This window comes from Camelina sativa, chromosome 16 (genome assembly GCF_000633955.1).
Source record: "Camelina sativa cultivar DH55 chromosome 16, Cs, whole genome shotgun sequence".
In the NCBI taxonomy this organism is placed as follows: domain Eukaryota; kingdom Viridiplantae; phylum Streptophyta; class Magnoliopsida; order Brassicales; family Brassicaceae; genus Camelina; species Camelina sativa.
In genome coordinates, this window is record NC_025700.1 from 27,561,074 (window position 1) to 27,588,872 (window position 27,799).

Consider the following 27,799-nt stretch of genomic DNA (forward strand, 5'->3'; position numbering starts at 1 on the left):
ATTATGGGCTTTTTGACCAATGCCACTATATACATATTTTTGCTATTCTATTTAATGAGAAATAGGCCAATGGTTAGAAGTTAAAAGGAATGTAAAAGTCTTGGCTATGGAGTATGGACGACAACAAATCATATATAAATTATCCCTAGCACAAGTGAGTCCATAATTTACCCAAAGTAAAAAACCAAAAACAATGTCACTGAAAGATTTTTCGTACACGATCTAGTCGATGACTAGTATAAAGTATTGGGCCTGCCGAAAACGTGTATGATTACTGACATGCTTCATCTTTTAAACATAAAGTGTTCACATTGAGAGTTGGTACCGTGTCGTAATGGATGTAACATTCATCACCGTCCCAAAACTATTGTCCGGCTGTGAATTATGGTGTTTTCCCAGGCACTAGGATGAGTGATTGGTGGTTACCAAAGATTCGATGTGAGATCTGAACCGTTTAATCAAGGAGTACAAATGTTTTTGGGTCCATATTTGTTAAACTATCACCAACCATCTTTGTTTTAACTATTCACCGTACTCATTGAATTTACACAAAAAACAATTGAATTGTGGGTCTTAAAAGAGATGCTAAGAAACATGAACGGTCTTACTCGTACGAGTGAGATTATTTATGTATATCATTGCCGAGAGCCCGAGACGACTACCACTATACATATTATCGATTTCAATCATCTTTGGCCAGGCTTTTATATGCACCATTTAAAGTCGACTTTTTCACAAAATTACTGCATAGACAAATTCTCAGAACGATGAATTTAGTAAACAAATTATTCAAGTCTATAACTAAATGAAAATTACAATGTAGGGAAAATAAATATATAGAAAGCTTACGATAAACCCTACACGTCCTTTCTCTTTACATTAAAAAGGTTTTTTTCAAGAATCATGAATCAATAAAAAGATAAAAACTTCCGAAACTTATACCTCAACAACCCAAACACTTGAACCGATCATGTCAACATACGACTTCCGCAGTGACTGTACCGGTTTGATATACAAAAGAACAGCTATTGACTAGTGAACCGGTCTGATATAGGACTCGATCCGGTTTGGTTCTGGTACTATGACAGAAACATCACAAGAACCATTACAGAGATCACCAAACGTTTCACTCCCTCATCATAGAGACCTGAGAGATAAAATAAAATAAAAAAGAGAATACACAACTCAGATTACTCGAAAGAACCGACAATGTTCTTCTCTTTATGCAGTATGTAAGATGGAAAAAACTTACGGGGTTGGGAGGATGCAGCAGCCGGAAGAGCCGGGATTCTAACAGCTGTAAAAAGAACCAAACAACATTGCATGCAAGTTTAGAAAAAAAAAGAGAGAGCAAAATGTCAGAAATCAAGAAGCTGAATATGATAGCTACGCACGTTTTTTACAGGTAGAGGCTGAGGATTGAGAAGATGAAGGCCACGGAGCAGGAATGTTGTCATTAAGGTCACAGGTAAAGCTTATACCAGTGTCTTGATCATATATCGCATCAGATGGTAAGCTTGGTAACAAACAACCAGATTCTTTAAACAAAAAAAGAACAAAAATATTCAAGTTAAAAAAATGGTTTTCAGGTTTTTGAGATGATGAACAAGAAAATAAAAATCCAAGAAATCAATTCTCACCTTGGTTTCCAACTGTTTGTATCCAACCACAATGCATCATCAAGCACGTTAAGATAAACAAACGGGTTAAAGATGTATTATGAACTTTAAGGGGTGTAAAAAAAAAGAGAGAAGCTGAGGGAATAAAGTAAAAACCTTGAAGAGAGAAGTCCTTGAGACTGATATGACAAACGGTGAATATATTTTTAGTTATGTTAAGCTTCTGTAGTTTAGTCCCAAGGCTGGTTGCACAATCTAAAGCTTGCAAATTGGTCATAAGTGTTTGCTTTTGCAAGTGAGACACATAACTCTCCATTGCACGACAACAACCCGTTTGATTAATCAACTCGTTACTGCAGTTACCGCCAATATGCCTCATGTGAGGAAAGACAAGAGGACAAACTGAAACCAAATATACACAACAATGTGAAAATGTTCACCCAAAATCAAAAACTTAAAAAAGTAAAATCAGATTGCTTTTTACCTTTATTGATTTTGCAGTTTGCTAATCCTCTGAGAGTTTCCTTAGTCCGAGAAGGGTCAATTTTAGTAGCGAGCCAGCGGTGTACTATGCTCTTGCAATCATTAATCCTATCCGAGTTATCCGTTAAAGGTTCAGATGCTTTAAGAGATATATTCGTAGCAGCATCGAGTATCGCATTTTGGCAAACCTCTTCGCAACATTCTTTCACAGGATCGATTTTTTCACAAGCCAAAAGAAGTTTTGCTGTATCTACCGTGCTTTCAAAGTCATCAACACTGATTACAGGGCAAGAAGAAGAGGTGAGATTCGACGAGTGAACAGAACAGATCTTATTAAGCTGACTTGAACCGCCTTTGCCCACCAAGATTTGCTCTAAATCAGATATACAGTACTTAGACTGGGTTCTATTTAGAGCAAGAAGACCGGTTTCTTTGCTCGCTTTACCAAGGATTATGGTGAGTGTAGCATCTAGCTGAGGACAACACATCACATTGGCTAACAAAGGAGCAAACACAGTCCAACAGTTGTGTGAAGTTGTCTGAATCAAACTCTCGGAAGCAGTGAAATTAAGCGAGCAAAGCCCTGAAAAATATCCAAACCAGACCGGTTAGTAAAGAGCTATACACATAGATACCAAAGGTAAATCACAATAGACGGATGTGATCAGGTTATAAAACAAGAACAAAACCTGATAGTTTGGGCATGGTACTGTTTATGTATGGAACCATTGGAGAAGGTGCAATGAAAGGAAGAAACGGTTGAGGGGAAGTATCTGGTGATATCTCAGGTAAGAACTCCTCAGGTTTCTCAGATGAACCTAAACCAATAAAAAGGTAATCAAATCATCACACTTCTTCTACCAAATTTGTGTTTAACCTAAACTAGATCAAAAACCCTGAAGAATTAGAGCATCTATAATAAACCCTAATCTAAGTAACCTAACCTAAACACGGTGAAGCTTCTAAACCCCAGCTAAGTTCAACATTTTCTCCACAAATTCAATCAATTTCTACATAAATAAGGTAAATTTAACAATGACCCATCACAATAAACAAGTAGATTGTTCCAAAACAAGTGAAATCTGAATCGAATCAACTTGAGTTCTCAGCTAAAGATTCAAACTTTATCTATCAAACGAACATAATTAGAAACATATAATTCTAAACCCTTTCATAAAAACCCCAAATTGAAAGAAATAAAAAAGCAAAGAGAAATCAAAACTCACATAGAGAGAAGAGAAGCATGGATTGAAGAAGAAGAACCACGAACAAACCCATCTCAAATTCAGCCCTTCTCTTCATTATTTACTCCCTTCTTCCTCGAGCCCCCAAAAGAGAGAGAGAGAGATCACAAGGCTCTGTCTCTTATGGTCTCTTTCAAAAAGCTTTGGACTTTGGACAAATGAAGTCTTTATTTTGAGATTCTGTCTTTTTCCCACTAATGAGAAAGTCCGAGAAACAGAACAAAGAAGAACAAATTTGGACACACCCAAAAAAAAAAAAAACTTGGGTTGAGAGAAGAAGAAGAAGATAAACAGAAAAACAAAGTGGAAACCTTTTAGAAACAGCTGTCTTTCTTCTTCGTCTTCACAGAGAAATAGAGAGAGAGAAGACCCCACAAGCAATGAACACAGTCTGTTGTCAAAGAAGCAAAGAGAGAAGAGAGAAGAGAGCGCTTGAGAGCATTTATTATTTACTCCTCCCACCCCATTTAATTCCCTCCCCACCTTTTCTCCTCTCTCTCTTCGGATTTTAATAACCGGAAATTAAACCCGAACCGGAATCTTAACCGGATTTTTCATTAATTATTAAACCGGAATCAATTTAATGTAGCTACTAATACGAATCGGTAGAACCGGTATCTATTCGATTTAAATGTTCATAACGAGCCAAATCAGTGGATTTGGAACTGTTATTAAACCGTTGGTTTAGATCGGTTCAAACTGGTTTTCTTGTGTGATGTAGCATTTATAACTTGGTGACTTTGGGACATGAAAGATATGTGATATATATAAAGTAAGGCTATTATTGTGGTTGTATTTAATTTCAACTAAATATGTTGTTACATTAAATAAATAACTCTCTTTTACATTCTTGCCCATAATTTTCAGTTATAAAATTTTTTGGTCCATAATTTTAAGGAATAACTGCAACCAGTATAATAAATTAATCGATTCTACAAAGTACAAAAGTTAATTAGTAGTGTAGATGAATTAGTGTTTAGTATTGATTTCAGACATTTTAGGATCTAGCTCTAGTGTAATAGAGTTATGGGCAAAAGTCATACACGATTATCTAGAGTGTATTTATTTCAAAATCTTAATCAAAAGTCAACTTTTAAATTACGAAATTCAAAAAATAGGTCGTTTAGGGAAAAATATACGAAGAAAAAATAATCGGTAAATTATTCCTTAAACTGTAAATTGATAAATACTCTAGCTTTCTTTTTCATACAGTATATATAAATATATTTATTGAGGTTTTTTACTTTCTGATAGTTTTCGTCGTGCTGAAGAAATGGAACACTGATGGCATGTGACTGTGCTTAAGGCGTAGCCGCGTAGGGTATGGCACGTGAGTGGAGCCGTGCTTTGCTGCTTTTGGTATGGAAGATAAGAGCGCATTTGTGCTGGAGCTGGGACTATTAATGGGCTTCACAATGCCCACAATTTGATAAGTGGGACATTTCAAACATTTTTAGCCAAAAAACAATCTTGTAAAATGAGACAAAGGAGTATTTGTTTTTCAAAATCAAAATCATAACATATGCAAAAACAGATGAGAGCGAGGATCGGAGATAAAACCAAAAATGATTTGAACTTAAGAGTCTTTTTATCTTGAAAGGTATAAATAATTGGCATCACACACTTCAATCTTACCATCATCCTAAATCCTAATAGGGCTAGTCTGCTCATTTATATGGTTTTCTATGATTAGCGGACTAATTAATAGTAGTAATAATAGACTTTTATGATGTGATGCCAATATTCTATAGATAAAATGTATAACTTCAATGTACTATTTTAATTTTGTCATTTGAAATTATTGGATTTGGTTATGGCAGTTGAGATTATGATTCTTTTTCAAACATAAATAGACATGTAAGGTTGTGAGTGAGCTAAGATATTGTCATTTACTTTGTCGCTTATAAAAGTTACTTTTAAAAATCACATATGTTTTCGCTTTGCCCTCGACAAGTTTTGGAAGATTTTGAAGAATTAATATGACTATACTTACATTTGATATCCTCATTGTCACAGACTCACAAAGTTGAGTAACGAGCATGACCTTCCCGCACCCGAGAACACTAAACACCGTCAGGCTGTCCATACATGGAATTTTGAGTTTTATCGGATTCTTTAGCTCCATCAGTGGCCAGTCCAATCCAACATGAGCTATATTATATCCATAAATAAAAACATAAATCCATCATCTATGTTGTTTTCAAACAAAAAGAAAAAGGAAAAAAAAAAAGTCGATCAAGCAAAAAATATTTGGGCCGATGGGTGAGTGGCAGAGAAAACCCCCCAAAACCTAAAGAATCCGATAACAAGTTCAGTTTTCAGACCCCTTAAAGAAAAGAATCCCAATACTAATGGATACAAAGGACATTGCTAGTAAATTTGATTGATCATAAAAAGAAAAATCTTAGGCAAGGTTTAAACTTAATCTTAAAATTTCAGATTTGAAAATCTTAGTCTCTATACTATTAAATGATATCACCATCGAAAATGTTGTCAATCTGAGTCAAAATCGCAAATTACCGATCAGGTTCATGGATTGTTCCAACTTTGTTGGATGTCTTCTTTCTTTCCCTCAAAGATGTCTCTCTTATAAAATAGTGGAGTACACTTTATTAAAAATAAAATCATTCATCTATATTATATATTTTTTTGTATGTTTCTCATGCATACATATTATGTAATCTCTAAGTTTGTTTGCTCATTGGTTGGCTAATGATCGAGGGAATCTACAGATCCAATCTTGGGCTGCCTTACGGCTTTGCACATGGCCAATCATTTTCTCTTTATAGTTCTTGACAACCACCAATGCTTATAGCTTAAGAGATAGCAAAATTCTATATCATGGTAATCCAATTAATCATTAAATATTTATTATGTATCTTAAAAAATACTAGTGATCGACATTCACTAGTCGACTAGAGTTCAAACTTTTAACTGTGATTTTGGTGGTTGATGGTTTCTGTTAATAAAAGTGGTAAACCCGGTAGCATATCACAAGTTTAACATGATCATAAGTCTCCTTTAAATCTTTTAGTTTTGAAAAAGCAAAAATATTACTAGTAAGTAAGATTCTTTATTACTACATGATACTAAAAGTAATTTATTAGTTGCAATCATTAAAGGAATCATTCATTCATTTAACTAAAATAGTGGGATTAGTGAGCTTTATTTGGCCACCAAAATTAGCTAACATTTGTAAACTAATAAAGGATTCGTGTCTGCGTAAAGTACTTTTAACGTTTGTTATACGGTGTTTTCTGTTCTCACTTAATATAGTTATACATTCAATTTGAAAGATGAAAGTGCATGAGGAAAAAACTATATTTATGTTTGCAGGTCACTAGAGATGGTATTACTATTAACATGAAGATAAGATTCTACAAACAAAATTCATAAAGAATTGTAGGTCACACAAAAAAAATTTATTATTCAATAGAAAATGGTGTCTTTTCATTAGTTGCACTTGCAACCACTCTTGTACTTTAAATTTACGACTATTAATGAATAGAATAAAGCAATGCAAGATGGAGGGACTAGGATCCCTACGCCTTTCCAATTTCTACAAAATGTGGGATAAAGAGGACAAAGATGTTATGTTTTCTTTTGAAAAATAAAATGTGAAGTAATTGAAAATGTAATATGAGCATCAATGTAAAAAGGAAAATTAAAACCAAAGGTATAATAAAGATTTTTTTTTCTTGAATTGAAATAAAGATTATTTATGGTTTCCTTCAAAAATATATATATTTTTTTGGACAACCAGAAATTTGTATTGACAAACCGACTGTTCACATACAAGAGATAGACAAAGTGAGAGTGTTCTTTGCTAATTCAGCTGCGATCCGATTCTGGGTTCTAGGGATAAAGCGAAAATTGCAAATAGAGAAACGACTGGATAGATCTAGGATATCGTGGAGAATTCCGTGAAGATCCTTCGAGTGGATCTTCATATTCAAGGCTTTGACTAACATCTGAGAGTCTGTGGCGATCGAAAGGTGAGTGAAACCCGAAGCGATCGCAACTTCAACCCCAGAAAGAGTTGCTATCGCTATGGCCATCAGAGGGGAAGAAACATGTGTGGCCAGATCTGAACCTTGCTGAATGATCCGAGCATGATGGTCCATAAAGACCCAGCCGAGACCCGCTTTTGGTTCAGAGATCCACGAGGCATCTGTAAAGCCTATATATATGATCAGAATTCAAGATCAATTCAATTGTTTGGTACGTCTAAAAACAAAGCTAGGTATGATCCTTTGCACTTGTATAGTTGTATGCATGCCTAGGGACTATCTTTGTTAAAAGCAATTTCATATATTTACAATCTATAAGAAATATCATAAATACTATTGTGAAATATGAACTATGAAGATACATAATATATATAAAAATATATATATACATTGATACTATAATTTGTCGTGGGGCTTATTATTGTGGGACACTGAGTGATAACAACACACTGACCGTTTCATCTCACAAAAATACAAGTACTACACTGACACCAAAAAATTCATAAACTCAAAATTAGTTCCCTTCAAAGTTAAAGTATAATATCAACATTTTTTTTTTCTTTGTTTCAAGCATTCTCATTAGATATGTGAATTACTCGATTACTTTCGTTGTTGTTGAAACCAAACAAAATTGAAAAGTTTACTTTTCTTTTAGCTTTTGTAGTAATTTTCATCATACTTTTTTGGAATATACTCCATCCATTAGTAACAAAAACGTACGCAGTAGCTGTATGTGTTATCATCCAAAAATACAAGTTTATAAAATTTTAAGTTTATTTATAATAAAATATTTTTTTGATAATTTTTTCTCTGGTTGAAATGAATTTGATAAGCTGCTAACTCATATTACACTGATGTGTTTATATACTTAAATAATTTTCTTTTGCGTAACTTTTCAAATGTTTAAATAAATACTACAATTGTGGAAATGTCTAAATTAAGTTGTTGCATAAAGAAACAAATTAAATAATGCAAATCGAATAGTTCGCCGTGTTTTATGTATTTTTGCACACATGCAAATAGATGACTGTTCTTCAGTTTGTGTATTACGAGATTATTGGGCACAATAATTGATGATATAATTAATGAGAAAAAACCCTATATATAAAGAATTGTGTAAATTGATCAACATTTGTAGTGTAGTTGTTTTTGTTAATATTTTTGTGTTAATATAAACTATATATTTATATTTGAATTTTATCCGATTGCTACTTTTGGATAGAATATATAAAAAATAAAATAATGTGTAAGTTTGTAAGTTGTAACTGCTATTTTACGAAAACCTGTCTGATACTATTGTCTCTCATTCACAGCCGTTCAATGTGACCAGAGTGGGGTCTCTATATTTTGTCCAAAGTACGTCACAGATTTTACAAAGTGGAGCTCTCTTGCTTTTGTTATTCAATAATTCTATTAATACACCAAATACTTAATAACCTTTGAAGTTGCATAAACTGATAAACACAAATATATATAGATTCCACTTTTGATTTGACCAAAATACAAAAAAACAGATGGTTGAAGTTAAAATTCGATTTTTGTAAGATGACCGAATATTAAGGACATTTATTGATTGCAACATATTCCAAAGGTTTGTTTATGCAAAACTTCATATTTTCATTAATTTTCTTACACTTGATCTCAAATCAATATGAAATTTTAATTCTTTAAGTTTTGCGAATGTTACATGATTTCATACAAAAAATACAGTTTTACATAAAATGTTGTGTTAGAATAATATACAATTTAAAAGACTATGATTTCAATATAATTGTAGACAAGTCCCTAATTTATGTTAATAGAAATGTGAAACATAAAGAAGTTTCAAATTAATAAGTAAACTTTGTGTGAAAAGTGTTAAAACGACACCGAAAAGAAAACATAAGAATATTTGGAATAAATCCTCAGCATAGCAAAAAAAAAAACTATTGCCTTCTAACTTAGTTATATTTGTGCTAAATGTAGCTATAGGATCATCCAATAATATTTTTTTGTTGTTTTGGAAAAAGACGAATATTGGGTTTTAAATCTCTATATATTAAATATAGGGATACTTTTGTAAGAAATACATAACATAGGTGCCGTATTTAAAATATAATATATTCTGTCACATTCTTTTTGTAGTCTTCTGCTCAAAGATGCTATATATACCTCCTCATTTCACTCGGTGTGAACCTTATAGCAAAATCTCTAATTAATTAAACCCTAAACTAATGGTTAAATTTTTTTTATTAAGTAATTATATTGAAACTAATCAGTGATTAAATTTAGAGATTAAGAAGAGGGTGAAGCAGTTGCATGGCAAAGGGTCGTAAGCCGACGACAACGATGAGCCGAAACGAACGATACCTTGGAAGCTACGGTTACGGTGACAGTCACGGTTCTTCCGTCACCGACGAACTAGAGCTTGCCGAGGAAGACATCTGGTCACCAGCCGTCATTCACGACACCACCGCCGAGACAGACGAAGCATACCACGCGTGGAACTTACGCGCTACCTTGGGAAAAAACGGGCGCGTGGGAGGGTTGTCGCTGGCTTTCGAGAGCTCTTTGGCTGCGCCGCCGCCGTCTTCGTCGCCGATCATCGTGCATCAGATAAACGACGGTGGAGATGAAAACCGGAGGAAGCTGGCGTCGTCTGCGCCGGTAAACGTGCCGGACTGGAGTAAGATATACCGAGTCGACTCGGTTGAGTCGATACACGAGTTGGACGAGGACGATGATGAAGAGGAGTCTAGGATGATGCCGCCGCATGAGTACGTTGCTAAGAGTCAAGCACGACGGAGCAGGAAAATCGGAGGTGTAGACGTCGGCGCGTCGGTGTTTGAAGGCGTCGGAAGGACTCTCAAAGGCAGAGAACTAAGACGCGTTCGTGACGCGATTTGGAGCCAAACAGGGTTCTACGGCTAAAAGTATAAATTAATTAATATTTTAGATTTCAATTAAAATTACTTGTTTTTTTTTTTGGGTAATAATTAAAATTACTTGTTTTTGTCAGTATAGAAGTAATTTTGTGATTTTGCATTTTTTTTTTTTGTTGTAATGAACGAGGCCGAAATTTCAAGTTCCTCGTATGTTGTTGTTTTTGTCTATAAGTATATATTAAATTTCAGAAATAATTTTGTCTTTAATTAGTTTAATTAGCTGGGAATTACATAAATCATAAGTGCAACATGAGTTTTAAAAAACATAGAAGAAAACGACATATAAAAGATAAAATCATCTGGACTAAATTAGTAACAAGTAGTTTTATTTTATTCCCATTTCCCACAATTATAATTCTAATTCCATGATTAAATTCAGATTTATGAAGAATCAGATGCTGTCTTCAAATATTGTAACGCTCCAGGCTTACTTACATATAAATTTAATAACCTGATTAATACATGTGAGATTATTAATGAGCCTTTAGGTATAATCAAATTAAGTAATTGATATCATGTGGAGAGGGAAGTTGTATGATAACAAGAACAGATGTGTCCTTGAAACATAATTTATGTAAACAGTCCAAAGAATCCACTTCAAAGTGGGCACTCACGAGCCAGAAGAAGACACTATTTTTTTTTAGTTTTATTTGTCTTTTTATCAGCTAAGACCATGATGGTGAATCAATGGCTTAGCATATACATTGAAATTAATAATTTTTAATGGATCACTAATTAATGAATTTTGACATTTTTGTTGTTAAGTAGATCATTATGATATTAAAAAAAATAATAATTTGAGAATACCGCTTTCAGTAAATTTGCGATGCACGAACATTACCATATTATCTAAATATTTCATATATCAAATGGAGTTGTTTATAATATGAATAAGACGAATCAATGTAAGTTACAAAAATATATTTTCATCATATATGTCTAACAACTGTAGAAATTGTAAAGCTCTGAGGGTACATTTTATAAATCTTCATTTGGACATAATTAAAATGGTAACGTGTTTTGTTAACTTTTTTTGGACATCATCTCATATTCTCTCCTTCCCCAGTTCCTCCATTTCTTTTCTCCAATCTTGTGTTATCTTACCCAAAAAAGAAAACTATTAAAGAAAAAAATCTCAAATGATATGAGATGATGGTGAGAGGAAAACCGATGATTTACACAATTTTTAAAGGATTTGATTGGTAATGCTATACTATTGTAGTATGGAATATACTCTTTTCTGTTACCAATCAAACCCAACATACCAAAACATTTATATGAATATGGTATTCAAACTTCTAGTTTCTAGACAATAATAAAAAATTGATGAAAAATGTATTATGCTTGTATAATATTTAAAATATGTATAATAAAATTTCATGATCAATATTAATATAAGAAAAATATCTCTAAATTACATAATTAGACAATTGTGTTTCTTTCATTTTATTTGACTAATTTTCCTTAATTGAATATCTTTAAAATATTGTAGTGAGATGCAAATATAAGTTAATAGCAACATATGGTTTGATTATGACAAGACAACCAAAACCAATATTCTGGGAATATGCCAATTATCCTTACAATAAGAAAAAAAATGATATAGAACTCAGTAGCCCACTAAGTTTAAATGAATCTTTTAATGTTACAATAGGAATTTTTGTTAGGTTATATGAGAAGAAGAATATTATTATGTCCAAATATGTGTAACTCCTCCAGTCCCCCATATACACAAACCGACCCAACATTCACTTTTGACTAAATGAGTTACATATGCAAAGTAAAGTGGATATTTATGCTTACAAGTTACAAACATTACGTGTAACTAGCCATATCATACTGTCACTTGATCCTACAACGTAGTTTTGATTAGTACGCTTTGATTATTATAAGTTCCAAGTGATTTCTAAACCAACTATAGTTGATCAATGTCTCTCCTTGAAGCGTATTTCAATGGGTACTATAGATTCAACACTTGCCAATTATAATATGTGTGAAATGCATACATCGTTTCTTTAACGTATACTCGAACCATAATTAATGGGAATTCATTTCTTTTCCTAAACAATTTTTTTTATAAACAAACCGAAACCTTATCGAATCGTATATCAAATACCTAATAATGTTAAGGAAGACAATGGAGTAATGGGTATAATAGTGAATTAGTGATCAATGAGAGTGAGTGACATGAGTTTGGAGACTGTTGTGTCAAAGCATATGATAGAGGCAAATTTGTCGAAAATGTTTTGGGGACTCTTTGGCTCTTTTGTCACTGTGCCTTTTTTCAGAAAAAGTCCCTTTGAATAGAGAGAGTTCTCTTCATGCTCTCATGTCTCTTCCCAACCTCTCTATTCACCGTTCAATTAATAATAATTTAGAATCTTTAATTATATTTTTTTTTGCGGACATGTTTCTGTTGAAAATATTATGTTTTAGAAAAGAAAACTGATGACGTTGCACAAAAAAAGAAAAGAAAACTGATGAGAGATCAATTACATCCCACAAATGTATGACAGAAAATTAGATGAACCTTTTTTTGACAAGTGTTAGGACCAGAAAATAGAGATTTCCGAAAGTGAAACTTACTTAATTTAAGGAAAAAAAAAACGCTCTAGAGTTTCTCTTATAGTCTTTTAGCAATAATAATGGATTAATATTAGGTCCATCAATTTCACTACTGCGTTACTTGCAAAGTTAAAAAATGGTATTGTACATTTTTATAGTAAGATATATATTTTAGTGTTTGATATGATTCTCTATAATAACAATTATACGTTCATCGACTTGATGCTTTATAGTTGTAATTAGATTCTCGAAGAACTTTATATAGTTATTTATTTTATTTTTTTGTACAAACAACTTTATATAGTTACTTAAACTGCATCTTTTAGGGAAAAAATTATTCTAAACATACATTATACATCCGAATTATAAGAGTATCTTTACAAAGAGCCAATGGTTTTCAATCATCAAATATGTCACCTAAAGCTTCAACAAAGCTTATGCCTTATGCTTTGTATTCTATATATCATTTTTTTTCAGTGCAAAAACCTTTTTTTGTATAATTCACCACCAAAACCAATTTCTTAATTTATTATGCTGCAGGTTTGTCACGAGAAGACACATGAAGAGAATGGTTTCAAGATGTGAAGAAGAACCTCTGTTCTGTTAGAGGGTTTCAAACACAGAAACTTCTCTTGTGCATAAACCGGATCAAGACATAAAGACAAGTGAACCCTTGTGAGCGCTCGATTAACGTATCTCCTTCAGATGATTATATGACAAGATAGGTTGGCAACAATGTTTTACGTTTAGATACAACAACGATGAATCTGGCCAAATGCTAATCTGATTCTGAGTATGAATCTAGATAGGTTGTACTTTTGAGCAAACAGTCAAAAGACTATATCCTTTTTCAAATATGAATCCGAATTGGAGTTTTTGTTTGTTTGTTTGTTAAGCGTTAATATTGATGTTACATATTTGTATTTAAACATATTATAAAGATTTGTGGAGATGAAAGAAAGAGTAGTTACAACTCCAAGCAATATATGGTGCATCTCTCCTTCTCCAAGTCAACTCTTTATATTATTCCAAGGTTAGTCCCCACCACAAGAACCCTCTGATTTTTGGCGTTTTCATGTCTCATTGTTCAATACCTTAAGAGACATCTTGGACCACACTGTTTAAAATCTTAATAGGGAACTGGAGGACGCTACATTAGTGGTTTCTTTTCTGGATTTGCAGACATGATATATATATATGTGAAAAGGAAAAACTCACAAAACCCATATTTCTAGAAGTTAAAAGACCAAAACACCAAAATAGAAAACCAAATGTCACGTTTGAGACTTCCTGCGTTGATAACATGCCTGCCACTTAAAAAGGCGCCATTAAATTGTTCGTTTTGTATGAACATTAGACTATTTTATTTTCTTGGTGTCCTTGGAAATTTTCAAAGACACCACACGAAAATAATTTTAATATAATAACAAATAAGAATAAAATTATGCAAGCTGTTAAAATTTATATTCTTTTTGGTTTTATAAAATTTGTATCTCACATTTGACTTATAGAACATATTACATTAACGTGCTTAGGTGTCGTTATTAAATCCAACAAATAGCTTAAACGCATCATCTAAGGCTATGTCCTAAAAATTTCCTTCTTCAATACAACATAAAAATGGCATGTCTTTGCATCAATCTTAAGAAGAAGCTCAAGAAACCAAAACAAGACAATAACGGAGAACAAAACACAGAATTACAGAGCAGAGAAATAACACCAAAACAACAACCTCGTCAAAGACAAACAGCTCCAAGAGCCACTTTCCAAATCGTGGTGCAGCCTCATAAACTACCACTTCCACTTCCAATTCCTCAGCCTCAAGAAAAACAAAAGCTAATGAATCATCCAAAACAAAGCAACTTGCAGCAACCAGAACCGATCTTAGGTAAACCATTTGAAGACATTAAGGAGAAGTACAACCTTGGTCGCGAATTAGGTCGTGGCCAATTCGGTATAACGTATATATGTACAGAGATCTCTTCAGGCAAGAACTTTGCTTGTAAATCCATCTTGAAGAGGAAACTCATCAGAACTCAGGCAAGAATCTTATAAACCCTCATATTTTTTACATTGCTTTAATTTGAATATTTTTGGTTATGATTGGTAATCCGCATTATTGCTGATTATGCAATGATCAGCAATTATGACATGTTACCAATTAGAGTATTAATCTCCATAGATTTTGACGTGACAGGACAGAGAAGATGTAAGAAGGGAGATACAGATAATGCATTACTTATCAGGACAACCAAACATTGTTGAGATCAAAGGAGCTTATGAAGACAGACAAAGTGTTCATCTTGTAATGGAGCTTTGCGAAGGCGGCGAGCTCTTTGATAAGATCACTAAAAGAGGGCATTACTCAGAGAAAGCAGCCGCAGAGATCACTAGAAGTGTGGTTAAAGTAGTACAGATTTGTCATTTCATGGGTGTGATTCATCGCGACCTTAAACCCGAAAACTTCTTGTTATCTGGTAAAGATGAAGCTTCCTCAATGCTCAAAGCTACTGATTTTGGTGTCTCAGTTTTCATCGAAGAAGGTATTTAGCCAAAATGAGAAAAATATGCTTATCATAAATGGGATAAACTTTCTTTCTTGCAACCTAAGAAACGATCTTTACGCTGTTTCTTCCTATTCAAGAAACTATTATTCTGTTTCTGTTTTGCCTAAAACCCGCGAAACTGATCCCTTGTTTTCAGGGAAAGTGTACGAAGACATTGTGGGAAGTGCATATTACGTTGCACCAGAAGTTCTGAAAAGAAACTACGGCAAAGCAATAGATATTTGGAGCGCCGGAGTTATACTCTACATCCTTCTCTGCGGCACTCCTCCATTTTGGGCCGGTAAAATGATCTTTGCTTACCTTTGTGCCCTGAAGAAACTGAACCACTTGGTTTGGTTTTGTGTTTTCTCTAGTTTAGTAGTTAGTACTAGGTCTTACAGTTTTGGTTATTGTGTGCAGAGAGTGATAAGGGGATATTTGCGGAGATTTTGAGAGGAGAGATTGATTTTGAGTCGGAACCATGGCCATCGATTTCCGAGAGTGCTAAGGATTTGGTGAGGAACATGTTAAAACATGATCCAGCAGAACGGTTTACTGCAGCTCAAGTCCTAGGTTAAGCCTTACTAGTATATATATACTCTGTTTTGTTTCGGTTAAATGTTTAAAATCAGGGAAATTGAACCGGTTTTGGTTCTTCTTTAGAACATCCGTGGATACGAGAAGGTGGAGAAGCTTCTGATAAGCCAATTGATAGCGCGGTTTTGTCGCGGATGAAGCAACTCCGGGCTATGAATAAGCTTAAGAAGCTTGCATTGAAAGTAAGTATCTTTCAAGATTCAGTTTAGTGGTGAAATTAGACCGGTTTTTTGATTCATTGGTTTGATTTGGTTTTAGTTTATTGCGCAAAATCTCAAAGAAGAGGAACTAAAGGGTCTCAAGACAATGTTTGCAAACATGGACACTGATAAGAGCGGTACAATCACATACGATGAACTGAAATCCGGACTGGAAAAACTCGGTTCGAGGTTAACCGAAACCGAAGTTAAGCAACTCTTGGAAGATGTAAGGGAGAGTTTTGTGTTCTTTTTTTTTTCTTCTAAACTTGTTTAATAAACCGATTTAGATTAATTTTGGTTATTGTTTTCGGATCAGGCTGATGTCGATGGGAACGGTACGATTGATTACATTGAGTTCATCTCAGCTACGATGAACCGGTTCAGAGTAGAAAGAGAGGAGAATTTGTTCAAAGCTTTTCAACATTTCGATAAAGATAATAGCGGGTATGTTCGAAAACCGATATGTACCAAACTCATAAAGCAGACTTAAACCGGATGAACCATTATATGTGTGTTGGTAGGTTTATTTCGAGACACGAATTAGAAACAGCAATGAAAGAGTATAATATGGGAGATGATGCTATGATCAAAGAGATTATCTCAGAAGTTGATGCTGATAATGTAAGTCAATTTAATATAATTTGGTTAAATTGATATTATTCAAATTTTCTAATTCATTTTTTTTTGTTTGTCTTTTAAAAAGGATGGAAGTATTAATTATCAAGAGTTTTGTAATATGATGAAGAAGAGCTGCAGCTGCTCATCAAAATCACAACAATCGAAGTTGGTTCAATCCATTTGAGGAGGACCATACATTCCTAAATCTTTTATTTCTTTATAAAATCTTTTTTTTTGTGTGTGAAAATTATAAAATTTGTCAAAGTACATAATTTTCCAGTGTAATTTGGATAATAATAAACTGTCCATAATTTTTTTGGTTTTTTTTTTTAATCCTAAATTAACCAAATTCCATAGATGATTTTGTAAACCAACTTCGGTTAAAACTGAACCGATTTGTTATTGCGATTTTAAGGTTTTTGTTTCGTCTTCCTCATTCACTAAACAAGAAAGCATAATGTTAAACCTGAAAAAGTTAAACTCCCACAGAGTAATCGAGGTGCCTCGAGGATCTGCATCAAAAGAGAGACTGACATGTAAATTACACAATGTTTTCTCTTTGAAACTCCCAAATCATGTTTGAAAAGTCCCTGATGTGGCACAGTCCAAAACTTAAAATAGCAGACATATACCAAAGGGAAAGAGGAGGAAGTACCTGAAATAGACCACAAGACCAGCCTTGTGCATCAGAGGAGCCCATACTTAGTAGCAGAGACCCTAATAGACATTAGAAAAAAAGAAGCAAATAAGTGATATCGACCATAGCATCATCCATCATCATAGAATCTACAACATCACAAGGACAAGTTATATAAGCCATACCGTAGAAGAATGTCACACACCACCGCACCTTACCTGATTGTAGACGAGAAGATAAAGTTCAATTCAACAAAGCAATCCTAGTGCCTGGACTGTGACGACGATCTGCATCAAAACAACAAAGCAATTCAAAAACAACCAAGTACTGTAATTAGTAAGTAACTAGAAAGAAAAGAAAAAAAACCAAAGTAAAAAATCAGGAGGGAAAACAAATCAGTGAGAGCGATCATCATAATAGGATCATCAGCAACCAGAATCTACAAACAACAACACAAGGACAAGTAAGTAAAATCAAACCGTAGGAGGAGGAGGAGGAGGAGGATGAGTTTTGACAATTCAGAAGCGGGTGGAGTGGAGCCTCCATGATTCGCTTCCAACAAAACACCTGCAAAAACAAACAATACTTAATTACTAGACCAAAATATGTAGTTAGAGATTAAAAAGAAGAAGAATAACATACAGAGGGAGCGAGAGTTTAAAGCAATTGATGGAGAGAGAAAGACCAAACCGTAGACGAAGATTTCACAACTGAGTAGGAACGAATGAGATGATCATCGGATTGTAAACAAAATCAGAGACATCGTCTGAAACCTAAAGATACATTTTAATATCTATTAGACACATGGTAGTATGGACAAAAACAAAATGAATAGGAGAGAACATATCACTCACCTGATTGCCAATGTTGAGAGGTATGGCATCACCCACTACAATGTCATAGATTTGAAATTTCCACTCACTCGTCTTTCACCTCTTGTCACATGTGCAGCAATCAAATCAATCAGCAAAGGCGTAGTGTAAACTAAGGAGCGAACAAGTAAAAAAAAGATCAGATTGTGCCCTGCATCTGCATCTGAAGCCATCAGTTGCCGCTGGTTACATAGATCAGATCACCAATGGATTAGCATCATCAAACACGAGACAAGCCTGGTGACAGATAATGTTCTTGCCAATCTCCTAATTAAGTCATCCAACTCTTGTGGCTTGTTAGTAGCTCCTGCAAAAAAAACACTACATCCATGTAAATGATTAAGACAAGCAAAAACAGAATATATATATGCCAACAGGTTGAAGATTGGATTTGATAAAGACTAGATTAGCTGGAAAGGAATCTTACCTGAATCAGCATAGCGAAATCGCAAAATCACTTGGTCTGTTTGAATTGTAAAAACAATTTCAAGAAGAAACCAAAGCTGCAAATTTTACCTCTCGATCAAATCTCTCCAACAAACCTGATCACATCTCCATCAAGTCCATCTGCAATAATTAAGCATAAGTCATTAGGGGAAAGGAAACCTGACTACACACATGAGAACAATCATATATACATCACCAACAATAGCAAATCTCTGAAAGTCATTAGGGGAAGAAGATGTAACCTTACCTCTAAACAGATGATAGACGAGAAGATATCCACGATCTGCATCAAAGGGAGAGATATAAATTTCAGTTTTAAGCGTACCAACAAAATTAAACAAGTTAAAAAGGACAAATGTTAGGAACAATTACTCGTCTAGGAAAGAATTTGTGGAGCATCTCTCATCTGAATGTGTGTGTACACAGCAAGAACATCTGGGAGCACACAAGAAAAAGAATATTAAAAATAGCCAATATTAAAGGTAACCGGAAAGTTAAAATCAGCAGAAATCATAATGTTAAACCTGAAAGTTGAACTCCCACAATGTTTTCTATTTGAACCTCCCACACAGTCACTAATCCAGATGTCTCCTCGATCTGCATCAAAAGAGAGACTGAGATGTTAATTCAAGCATATAGGGAAAAAAAAAGTAAAAGATGTATTAAGACTTAAGGAGGAAGAAAAAAACCCATGAAGACTTAGCACAGAGAAGGAGTTTATCAAAGCCATCACTGATCGATCAAAGCATCATCCAATACCTGAAATAACATAGCAAAGAAGTAAATAACATGATTATAATAAAAAAAGCCTTGAACGATTCAGTTTAGAAACTTAGAAACCAAACCCTGATGAGAAACATTGAATGAGAGTGATAAGGATCAGTCAAAGCCATCACCGGTCAATCCTAAGATCCTCCTCCTCCACAAATCTAAACCAACAAAACAAAAACAACAAGTAATTAGTAACATGTAACCAGAAGAAAAAAACACAATTAGCCTTGTATATAGAGGTGTGGTATAGTTGTTGGTGGAACACACAAGAAGCAAAGGATCAACAATAGCCAATATTAAGGTAACCTGAAAGTTAAATACAGCAGAAAGCATAATGTTAAACCTGAAAAAGTTAAACTCCCACAGAGTAATCCAGGTGCCTCGAGGATCTGCATCAAAAGAGAGACTGACATGTAAATTACACAATATGTTTTCTCTTTGAAACTCCCAAGTCATGTTTGAAAGTCCCTGATGTGGCACAGTTCAAAACTTAAAATAGCAGACATATACCAAAGGGAAAGAGGAGGAAGTACCTGAAATAAACCACATGACCAGCCTTGTGCATCAGAGGAGCCCATACTTAGTAGCAGAGACCCTAATAGACATTAGAAAAGAAAAAAAAAGAAAGAAAAAGCAAATTAGCCATATCGACCATAGCATCATCCATCATCATAGAATCTACAACAACACAACGACAAGTTATATAAATCATACCGTAGAAGAATGTCACACACCACCGCACCATACCTGATTCTAGACGAGAAGATAAATTTCAATTCAACAAAGCAATCATAGTGCCTGGACTGTGACCTGAGAACACACCCTGCAGCGGCGAGTAATTTAATTTGGCATCTGCAGACTGCATCAAACAATAAGAGTCAATAATAAGAATTTCTTATATATATTAAGTGAAACAAGTTAAAATTACCTGTGACAAGAACCACTGGGAATGCAATGCTCCCTCCATCATAATTGGACTAAAACACACCACCTGCAAGACGAACAATAAATTTAATTACTTAGTGGGAACCAAAACAAAAATACATAATTAGGGATTATAAGTTCAAACCTCATGTACAGTAATACCATTGCCTCGAGGATCTGCATCAAAGGACAAAGCTTAAAAAAAACCCTCGTCTAGGAAAGAATATGTGGAGCATCTCTCATCTGAATGTGTGTGTCGACATCAAGAACATCTCGGAGTACACAAGAAACAGAGTATCAACAATAGCCAATATTAAGGTAACCTGAAAGTTAAAATGAGCAGAAATCATAATGTTAAACCTGAAAATTAAACTCCCACAATGTTTTCTATTTGAACCTCCCACACAGTCAGTAATCCAGGTGCCTCCTCGATCTGCATCAAAAGAGAGACTGAGATGTTAAAATTCACTTATATATAGAAAAAAAAAAGAAGTAAAAGATGAATTAAGACTTAAGAGGAAGAACAAAAGCAACAATGAAGACGTAGCACAGAGAAGAAGGAGTCCATCAAAGCCATCACTGATCGATCAAAAGCATCATCCAATACCTGAAATAACAATAGCAAAGAGGTAAAAAATCACATGAAAAAAAATAAAAAGCCTTGAACGATTCAATTTAGAAACTTAGAAACCAAAACCTGAAGAGCAACATTGAATGAGAGTGACAGAGATCAGTCAAAGCCATCACACGATCTGCAACAAAAGAGAGACTGAGATGTTAATTCACTTATATATAGAAGAAAAAAAAAGTAAAAGATGTATTAAGACTTAAGAGGAATAACAAAACCCATGAAGACCGTCCATTAAAAAGCCATCACTGATCTCATCCAATACCTGAAATAATCCAAAACCTGAAAAGAAAAACAGAACAACAAGTTAAAAACCNAAAAAAAAAAAAAAAAAAAAAAAAAAAGCAACTGTTTCGATTCAAAGAAAAACACCAGAGACTAGTTCGTGTTCAAAGCCATCATCATCATCATCATCAAAACCTGAAAAAGAAAAAAAAGTTAGAAACCAAACCCTAGAAAAACCCAATGATCGATTAAAGAAAAAAAAGTAGTTTTTAAGAATGTCACCAACAACGAAACGAAGGAGTGAAGATGATGTTCTGAACTAGAGAGTCAGAGGAAGAAAACCCCTGACACAGAGAAGAAGCGTTTCCATCAAAGCCATCGTCATCGATTGATAAAATCATCATCCAAANAAAAAAAAAAAAAAAAAAAAAAGAACACAACAACAAGTTAGAAATCAAACCCTAGAAAAGAAATATGCAATTGAAAATCAAATAGATAATAGATTCAAATAAAAAACGAGAGCTTGCGGAGAGACTTTCTTTACACTACAGAGAGCAACGACGAACGAAGAAGAAAACAAAAATTAGTGAGGAAAGATGTGAATGAGAAGAGCGCATTATTATATTTATAGACGGCTCAGATCTAATCTTATTCATGTTTTAACGGGTTGAGATTAAGTCGGTAGTCAAACAAGCTTTGACTCTTTTGTCCAGCTGGCAATATTTCCTTTTCGTTATAGACGGTCCAGATCTAAAGCATTTATGTTTTAACGGTTATCAGCATTAAACCTACAAATTCCAGCTGGCAATTTCCTTTTCTTTTTCTTTTGTTTCGTAAAATTTTTAATGCGACCGTTAGCTAGAGATATTCGTGTTATAAGCCTAGATTAATAAATCTAACGGTTCAAAAATAGAAAAGGAAATAATAGGTAGGTTAAATCATGACCGACATATACTACATTCTCTATAAATATAACGCTCCACTACTACTCACATCGCTCATCTTCCATCTTTTTGTTTTTTTTTTTCGTTTTTAATTCTCCTTCGTTACTTGAAAAGGAAGCTGGTGTGGTATACTTTCTAATCCCGACGGGTCCATGACGACGCGATGATGTTGTTTTCAACTCCGATCATTCATCGCTTGTGAAATTTTCTAGGGTTTGGTCGTCTCGTCTCTCTCATCGATCGCTCTGTTATTATTATTCTTCACGAGTCTCTAACTTGTTTTTGATTTGTTCTTCTTGCACGTCTTTTGGTAGCGAATCTATGATCATACGCTCCCCTGGCTTCTGAATTCTCACTCCTCCTACGGTTTGGTTTATAATTCTCAATCCCCTCGTCTGCTGTTTTTGTTTTCTTACGTTTTTTTTTTTCTTTGTGTTGCAGGTGTGTTGCCGTGTTTTGGACGCGAATTATGATCAAATCGTCGCATATTCGCCTCCAGACTACGTCTCCAGGGGTTTGTGACGGGTTCCTTGCTCTAAACGAATCTATATTTGCTTCTCAATTTTCAATTTGGTTTGTTTGTCTTTCTCTTCTAATTACTTACTTTTCTTTTTTTTTGTTGCTTTAATTTAGGTTTGTCAACGATTGATGGCTTCTAGGGTTTGTTTTCTAAAATTGCATCAAGTTGCTCTTTTCATAATGAAATTGTTCATGTGATTTACTTGTTGCTCAGGGTGATGTCTCAAGGAGACAAAGGACACGCTTTGCTTCTTCTAACGTCTTAGAGGGTTTTGTTCTTCCTCTTAACTCTTCTTTTACACTCTGATTTTTTTTTTTTTCCTTTCTTATGAATTTATTCATGTGATTTAGTTGTTGCTCGCTCTGTTATTTCAGGTTATGGTTGATGATTTTATCGATGAGGATGATGTCTCAAGGAGACAAGGACACGCTTCGCTTCTTCGTTGTGCTAAGGTTTTGTTCTTCCTCCTAACTCTTCTTTTACTCTCTGTTTTTCATAATTACATATGTGATTTACTTGTTGTTGTTTTTATTTTTGTTTTGTTGGTTTAGGTGTGTGGAGAAGGATCCTACAATGGCTCAATGATGGCTTTGACTGATCGTTGTCACTCGATGTTACTCTTCTAAGGTTTGGTTTCTAAACTGAATATTTTTATTATGTTCAAAAGGACACGTTTCGCTTCTTTTCTATGCTAAAGTCTTCAATCAAGGGTTTTGTTCTTCCTCTTAACACTTCTTTTATTTACTCTCTTTTTTTTTTTTTTTTTTTTGGTTTGGTTCCTTAATGGTGCTTTGTTCTTCTTCGTCTTGCAGATGTTTTGGAAGCTAATAATTATGTCTTTATAGGTGTTTCACTCTATCATTTTGGTTTCAGTAGTACCTACTTATCATTTTGTTAAGTTGTTGGTTTCTTTTAACTTTTGCAGAGCACACATAGGCTCTAAACGCATCTCTATTTGCTTCTAAATTTTCACTTTGGTTTTGTCTACTTACGTGTTGTTTTTTGTTGCTTTAGGTTTGTGGAGGAAGGTCATACACGATTGATCGGTGATGGCTTCCAGGGTTTGTTTTCTAAATTGCATCAAGTTGTTATTTTCTTAATGAATATGTTCATGTGACTTACTTGTTGTTCTGTTCTTTCAGGTTATGGTTATCGATGAGGGTGATGTCTCAAGGAGACAAGGACACGCTTCGCTTCTTTTCTATGCTAAAGTCTTCAAGGGTTTTTTGTTCTTCCTCTTAACTCTTCTTTTACTCTCTGTTTTCCTAATTACATGTTATATACTAATTGCTCTGTTATTTCAGGTTATGGTTGACCCTTTTATCATGAGGGTGATGTCTCGAGGAGACAAGGAGAAAAGGAGACAAGGACACGCTTCGCTTCTTCTCTGTCCTAAACGTTTTCAAGGGTTTTGTTCATCCTCTTAACACTTCTTTTACACTCTTTTTTTTTTGTTCCTTACGTTCCTTTCTTCTTCGTCTTGCAGGTGTTTTGGATGCGGATTATGATATGATCACTGCATCTTCTCCAGGCTAAGTTTGTAGGTCTTCTCACGGATTCCTTGCTCTAACGCCTTTCTATTTGCCCTCTGAATTTTCAAAATTGCATCGGTGGTTTTTTTTGCCTTATTACATGTTATTTACTTGTCGTTTTTGTTTTGTTGGTTTAGGTTTGCGGAGACTGGAGAAGGATCCTAAAATTGACCAGTGATGGCTTTTACTGATCGTTGTTACATTCATGTTATTCAAGTATACGTTCCTTGTTTCCCTCCAAAGTATGTTGTAATCAGGTTGGAAGTAGATCTTCCTAGTGATGTTGGGATTCATGTTTTTAGCTCAAGTCCCTGTCTTTTGTTATAGAAACTCGAGGTTAGGTGTTGGTATCTTAGGTCTGCTAAACCTGAATATTTTTAAGTTGTTCTTTTTGGTGCTAAATCTGCTAATGCCATTTGTTTTGTTTTGATGAAGTCTCTTAGGTGGTACGCTTATGTCTAAGCTCCTATGATACACAAGGATGGACATGTGGATGTGGTTTATTCAGGTTTTTGTTCTCTTTCCCGTTGGTATTTTTTCTCTGTTTCTGTATCTCACTCTCATGCTCCAAGAAGTTGGATAGACAACTGTTTGCGTTAAAATAGCTTAAGCAGCAGGTATGATTTTTGATGGGATAATTTGTTACTACTCTTTGTCAATTTACAACTGACGTTTATGCTGATATCTATAGGATAATTCTTGCATGCTTATTTCTGGAGATCTAGTCTAACAGGTGATGTTTCTTGGCGGTTTTGCTAACAGTTGATGCGTTTTGGTCTTCTTTTGATGGTGTTTCACGATTTATGATTTTGGTTTCAGTAGTACCTACTTATCATTTTGTTAAGTTGTTGTCTTCTTTTAATTTTTGCAGAGCAGACAAAGGCAAAAAAACTGTGTTGTCTTCTCACTCAGAGAAGAAGATAGCCAACTGTTTTGAAACTTTTGTTGGGTTAGGATTCACCAGGGATGAGTTTGTGATTATTGATGGTCAAACGCCAGCCTTCGTGTCTTAACTTATCTGTAGAAACTGTAAAGAAGAAGATAGAGTTTCTGGTGAAGGAGATGAATTGCCCTGTAGAGGCCTTGGTTTTGATCCCTCAGGTACTTGGATACAACAACCTAGAGAAGAGGATTGTACCAAGGTGTAACTTAATCAAAGCTCTCATGTCCAAACGATTTCTCGGTGGAGACAAAGGAAGCGAACTGCCGCCAATGCATTCTGTTTTGAAGAGTACCAATCATGATTTTTTAAATAGGTATGTGATGAAGTACGATGACAAAGATATTGTGGCTGAGTTAATGGCTATGTTCACTGAAGCAAAAGAAGAGCTTTCAATCTACAAATCTCTGAAACCCAATTTATAGTTTTGCAGTCTCAGTTTGGCCTGAATCTGATCTGTCTTGGGAAAAAAGGAATTAGTAATTTTTGTATGTCTCGCCTTCACTTTCTTCTTTCTCTCGCCTCTCACTATGGCACTGGCCCTAATGCCAAACCCTTTAGAGATAAATGAAGATTTTGAGTCCACTGAACGGAACAGGAGATGTAAACATAGCCATTCTTGGAGATGTAAACATTAAGGGTAAGTATCACTTAAGAAGAAAGTTTAGGTAAAATATGATTGGAAGATAGAGAGATCATGATTCTTCTGCTTCTGCCAGTCACATTTCAAGAACAGGACCTTCTTGGGAATGAACAGCAATGATGGAGAAAGAAAGTGAAGGGGACACTAGAATTCGATGCAAAAACCTCAGACACTAATCAAACCAAAATGGCAAACCACGCACTGACCTGCATACAAAACTAAAGCACAAAGACACAACAATGCATAGAACCATTAACCAATGTTTGAACTAGTTATGAGATATCTTCTAAATCATAACTAGTTCAGATTTAATCATGGTTTTGATAAGACAACTTGGAACGAGACACATCTATAAAATTAAACAAATGTATCTTGTAATCTTTGTAGACGAGAAATACCTATCTCATCACTTGACAGAAATATAAAATAGTCCACAATGTAAGTGTTTTCCACCAGAGTTGCTCTACGGCTTCTCATCATTAAGTGGAGCTTATAAGGCAGAGAAAGACAGAGTTCAATCAAACCAAGTCAAAGAAATATATACAAGTGGGTTCAATATGTCCTAACAGATTGAAAAAACAAAGTGCAAGATATAAATAAAAGTTAGCATTAGGCAGATGAAAAAGTAATAACAAGAATTGTTTAAAGAGCAAGGGAATGAGAATATTAGAATTTCAGACATTTATAGAAGCAGAATGTAAGACCTGAACGCTATATGAGTGTGAGAGAGGATCAACTTTGTAAACAGCACCGAACCACACAACCTTCCCCCAAACCTCGTCTCCCTGGCGTCTCTCCATTGAAATCTCGTCAGACCAAAGCTCCAAACTCTCAGGATCTCCGAGATGGGCGTTCCAGAAGATGACAATGTTCCCAGCAGAGTTGCTACCGAGTCTGCTGATATCATATTTGACCTTGGTTGGTACAGAGTGCAAGCAAAGCAGTATCGAACCAGAGAGAGACCGTTGAAACTCTTCCAAACCTTTCACCTTCTTCCAATCCAACTCATCTGGCTCACACCATAGTATTCTCCCATGAGTACCACGACAGTACAACAAGTTCCCAATGGCACACCAATCGTGTCTGTTTCCTGGCTTAGAATCCTGTTTCTTCCCTTTTCTCCATGTACCTTCACTTGGCAAGAAGTATAAGCTTTGTTCCTCCTCATCAACAGCGTAAACCTTATGCTCAATCACAACACTTTGGTGGATACCGTGGGGTATCTCTGGGATTGTCAAAGTATTCCAAGTTTGAGTCTTTAGGTTAAATACCTCAGCCCAGTTTGAACCAAACTCCTCACAGCCTCCAAAAACATATATCTTCCCGTTGAGCAAGCTTACTGCTGGGGAAGCACGAGCCACTTTCAAGGACGGGACACGGTGCCATGTACTAGAGAAACAATCGAGGAACCAGACATCAGAAGTGGGTTTGCCTTTTATGAGTCTGATAGGCTAAGGATCCCCATTGCCTTCATGAAGAAGAAGATAAGGACTAAAGGAAGAAGGTCAAGACAGGGTTGGCTCAAGAAGCAAAGTGGCTGAAGGAAGAATGAGTGAAGTGTGGGAGAGACCTGCCCCAAAGAGAGTCTTTACTAGTTTATGGAATAAGTGAAGTGTTGTCGTTTAATAAACCTTATGAGTATTGTATTTAAGGCTATCCCACTTTAGGGTTGCCGCATCTTATGTTCAATCAATCAAAGTATTATTCGGTACTCTCTCTCTCTTCTATCTGTGGTTGTTGGTCACGTTACTGACAATCTATCCGTTAGGTCACCAGCTTAACAATTTGGTGCTTTCATTGAGAGTTGACGATGGCTCCTCCGACAAACGTACCCGCCGTCGTCTTAGATCCGAAGAACCCTTCGCTTGAGCTCGAGGATACCTCCCAGTCTCCGTTGACACCAGATACTC

General features: G+C 34.9%; 4 protein-coding genes and 4 long non-coding RNA genes across 43 annotated transcripts; 5 read left to right on the plus strand and 3 right to left on the minus strand.

The window, feature by feature from the left end:
- Positions 769 to 3,799, minus strand: LOC104752847 (uncharacterized GPI-anchored protein At1g61900-like). Its single transcript, XM_010475109.2, has 8 exons — positions 3,329 to 3,799; positions 2,792 to 2,920; positions 2,104 to 2,685; positions 1,776 to 2,021; positions 1,641 to 1,652; positions 1,395 to 1,538; positions 1,253 to 1,297; positions 769 to 1,147 (listed from the first exon to the last, which is right to left on the minus strand). The coding sequence occupies exons 1-8, from the start codon at positions 3,402 to 3,404 to the stop codon at positions 1,080 to 1,082; spliced, it is 1,302 nt and encodes a 433-aa protein (XP_010473411.1). The 5' UTR covers positions 3,405 to 3,799; the 3' UTR covers positions 769 to 1,079.
- Positions 9,544 to 10,424, plus strand: LOC104752848. Its single transcript, XM_010475110.2, has one exon. It carries the CDS (start codon positions 9,655 to 9,657, stop codon positions 10,264 to 10,266), a length of 612 nt encoding a protein of 203 aa, XP_010473412.1. The 5' UTR covers positions 9,544 to 9,654; the 3' UTR covers positions 10,267 to 10,424.
- On the plus strand, positions 14,466 to 17,084 carry LOC104754116 (calcium-dependent protein kinase 19). Its single transcript, XM_019237483.1, has 9 exons — positions 14,466 to 14,885; positions 15,043 to 15,388; positions 15,549 to 15,692; positions 15,812 to 15,964; positions 16,055 to 16,170; positions 16,247 to 16,414; positions 16,505 to 16,632; positions 16,710 to 16,809; positions 16,892 to 17,084. The coding sequence occupies exons 1-9, from the start codon at positions 14,466 to 14,468 to the stop codon at positions 16,988 to 16,990; spliced, it is 1,674 nt and encodes a 557-aa protein (XP_019093028.1). The 3' UTR covers positions 16,991 to 17,084.
- On the minus strand, positions 17,187 to 21,722 carry LOC109129394. Of its 36 annotated transcripts, XR_002035688.1 has the most exons (21): positions 21,593 to 21,722; positions 21,458 to 21,505; positions 21,351 to 21,367; positions 21,155 to 21,209; positions 20,992 to 21,064; positions 20,818 to 20,890; positions 20,603 to 20,729; positions 20,462 to 20,524; positions 20,248 to 20,392; positions 20,067 to 20,128; positions 19,877 to 19,922; positions 19,608 to 19,691; positions 19,452 to 19,521; positions 19,287 to 19,359; positions 19,135 to 19,168; positions 19,010 to 19,045; positions 18,134 to 18,216; positions 17,923 to 18,010; positions 17,629 to 17,730; positions 17,462 to 17,523; positions 17,187 to 17,318 (listed from the first exon to the last, which is right to left on the minus strand). It is a non-coding gene; the product is annotated as an uncharacterized LOC109129394 (long non-coding RNA). The 36 variants fall into 36 exon arrangements; XR_002035682.1 differs by having other exon boundaries at positions 20,603 to 20,890; positions 21,597 to 21,722; XR_002035693.1 differs by having other exon boundaries at positions 20,603 to 20,634; positions 21,155 to 21,367.
- Positions 22,916 to 23,621, plus strand: LOC104752849. Its single transcript, XR_762024.2, has 4 exons — positions 22,916 to 23,042; positions 23,149 to 23,226; positions 23,326 to 23,401; positions 23,587 to 23,621. It is a non-coding gene; the product is annotated as an uncharacterized LOC104752849 (long non-coding RNA).
- On the plus strand, positions 23,772 to 24,178 carry LOC104752850. Its single transcript, XR_762025.2, has 3 exons — positions 23,772 to 23,835; positions 23,917 to 23,995; positions 24,079 to 24,178. It is a non-coding gene; the product is annotated as an uncharacterized LOC104752850 (long non-coding RNA).
- Positions 24,248 to 25,880, plus strand: LOC104752851. The gene is made up of 3 exons (XR_002035893.1): positions 24,248 to 24,314; positions 24,444 to 25,039; positions 25,178 to 25,880. It is a non-coding gene; the product is annotated as an uncharacterized LOC104752851 (long non-coding RNA).
- LOC104754117 (putative F-box/kelch-repeat protein At3g24610) lies at positions 26,564 to 27,567 on the minus strand. Its single transcript, XM_010476268.1, has 2 exons — positions 27,563 to 27,567; positions 26,564 to 27,278 (listed from the first exon to the last, which is right to left on the minus strand). Exons 1-2 carry the CDS (start codon positions 27,565 to 27,567, stop codon positions 26,564 to 26,566), a joined length of 720 nt encoding a protein of 239 aa, XP_010474570.1.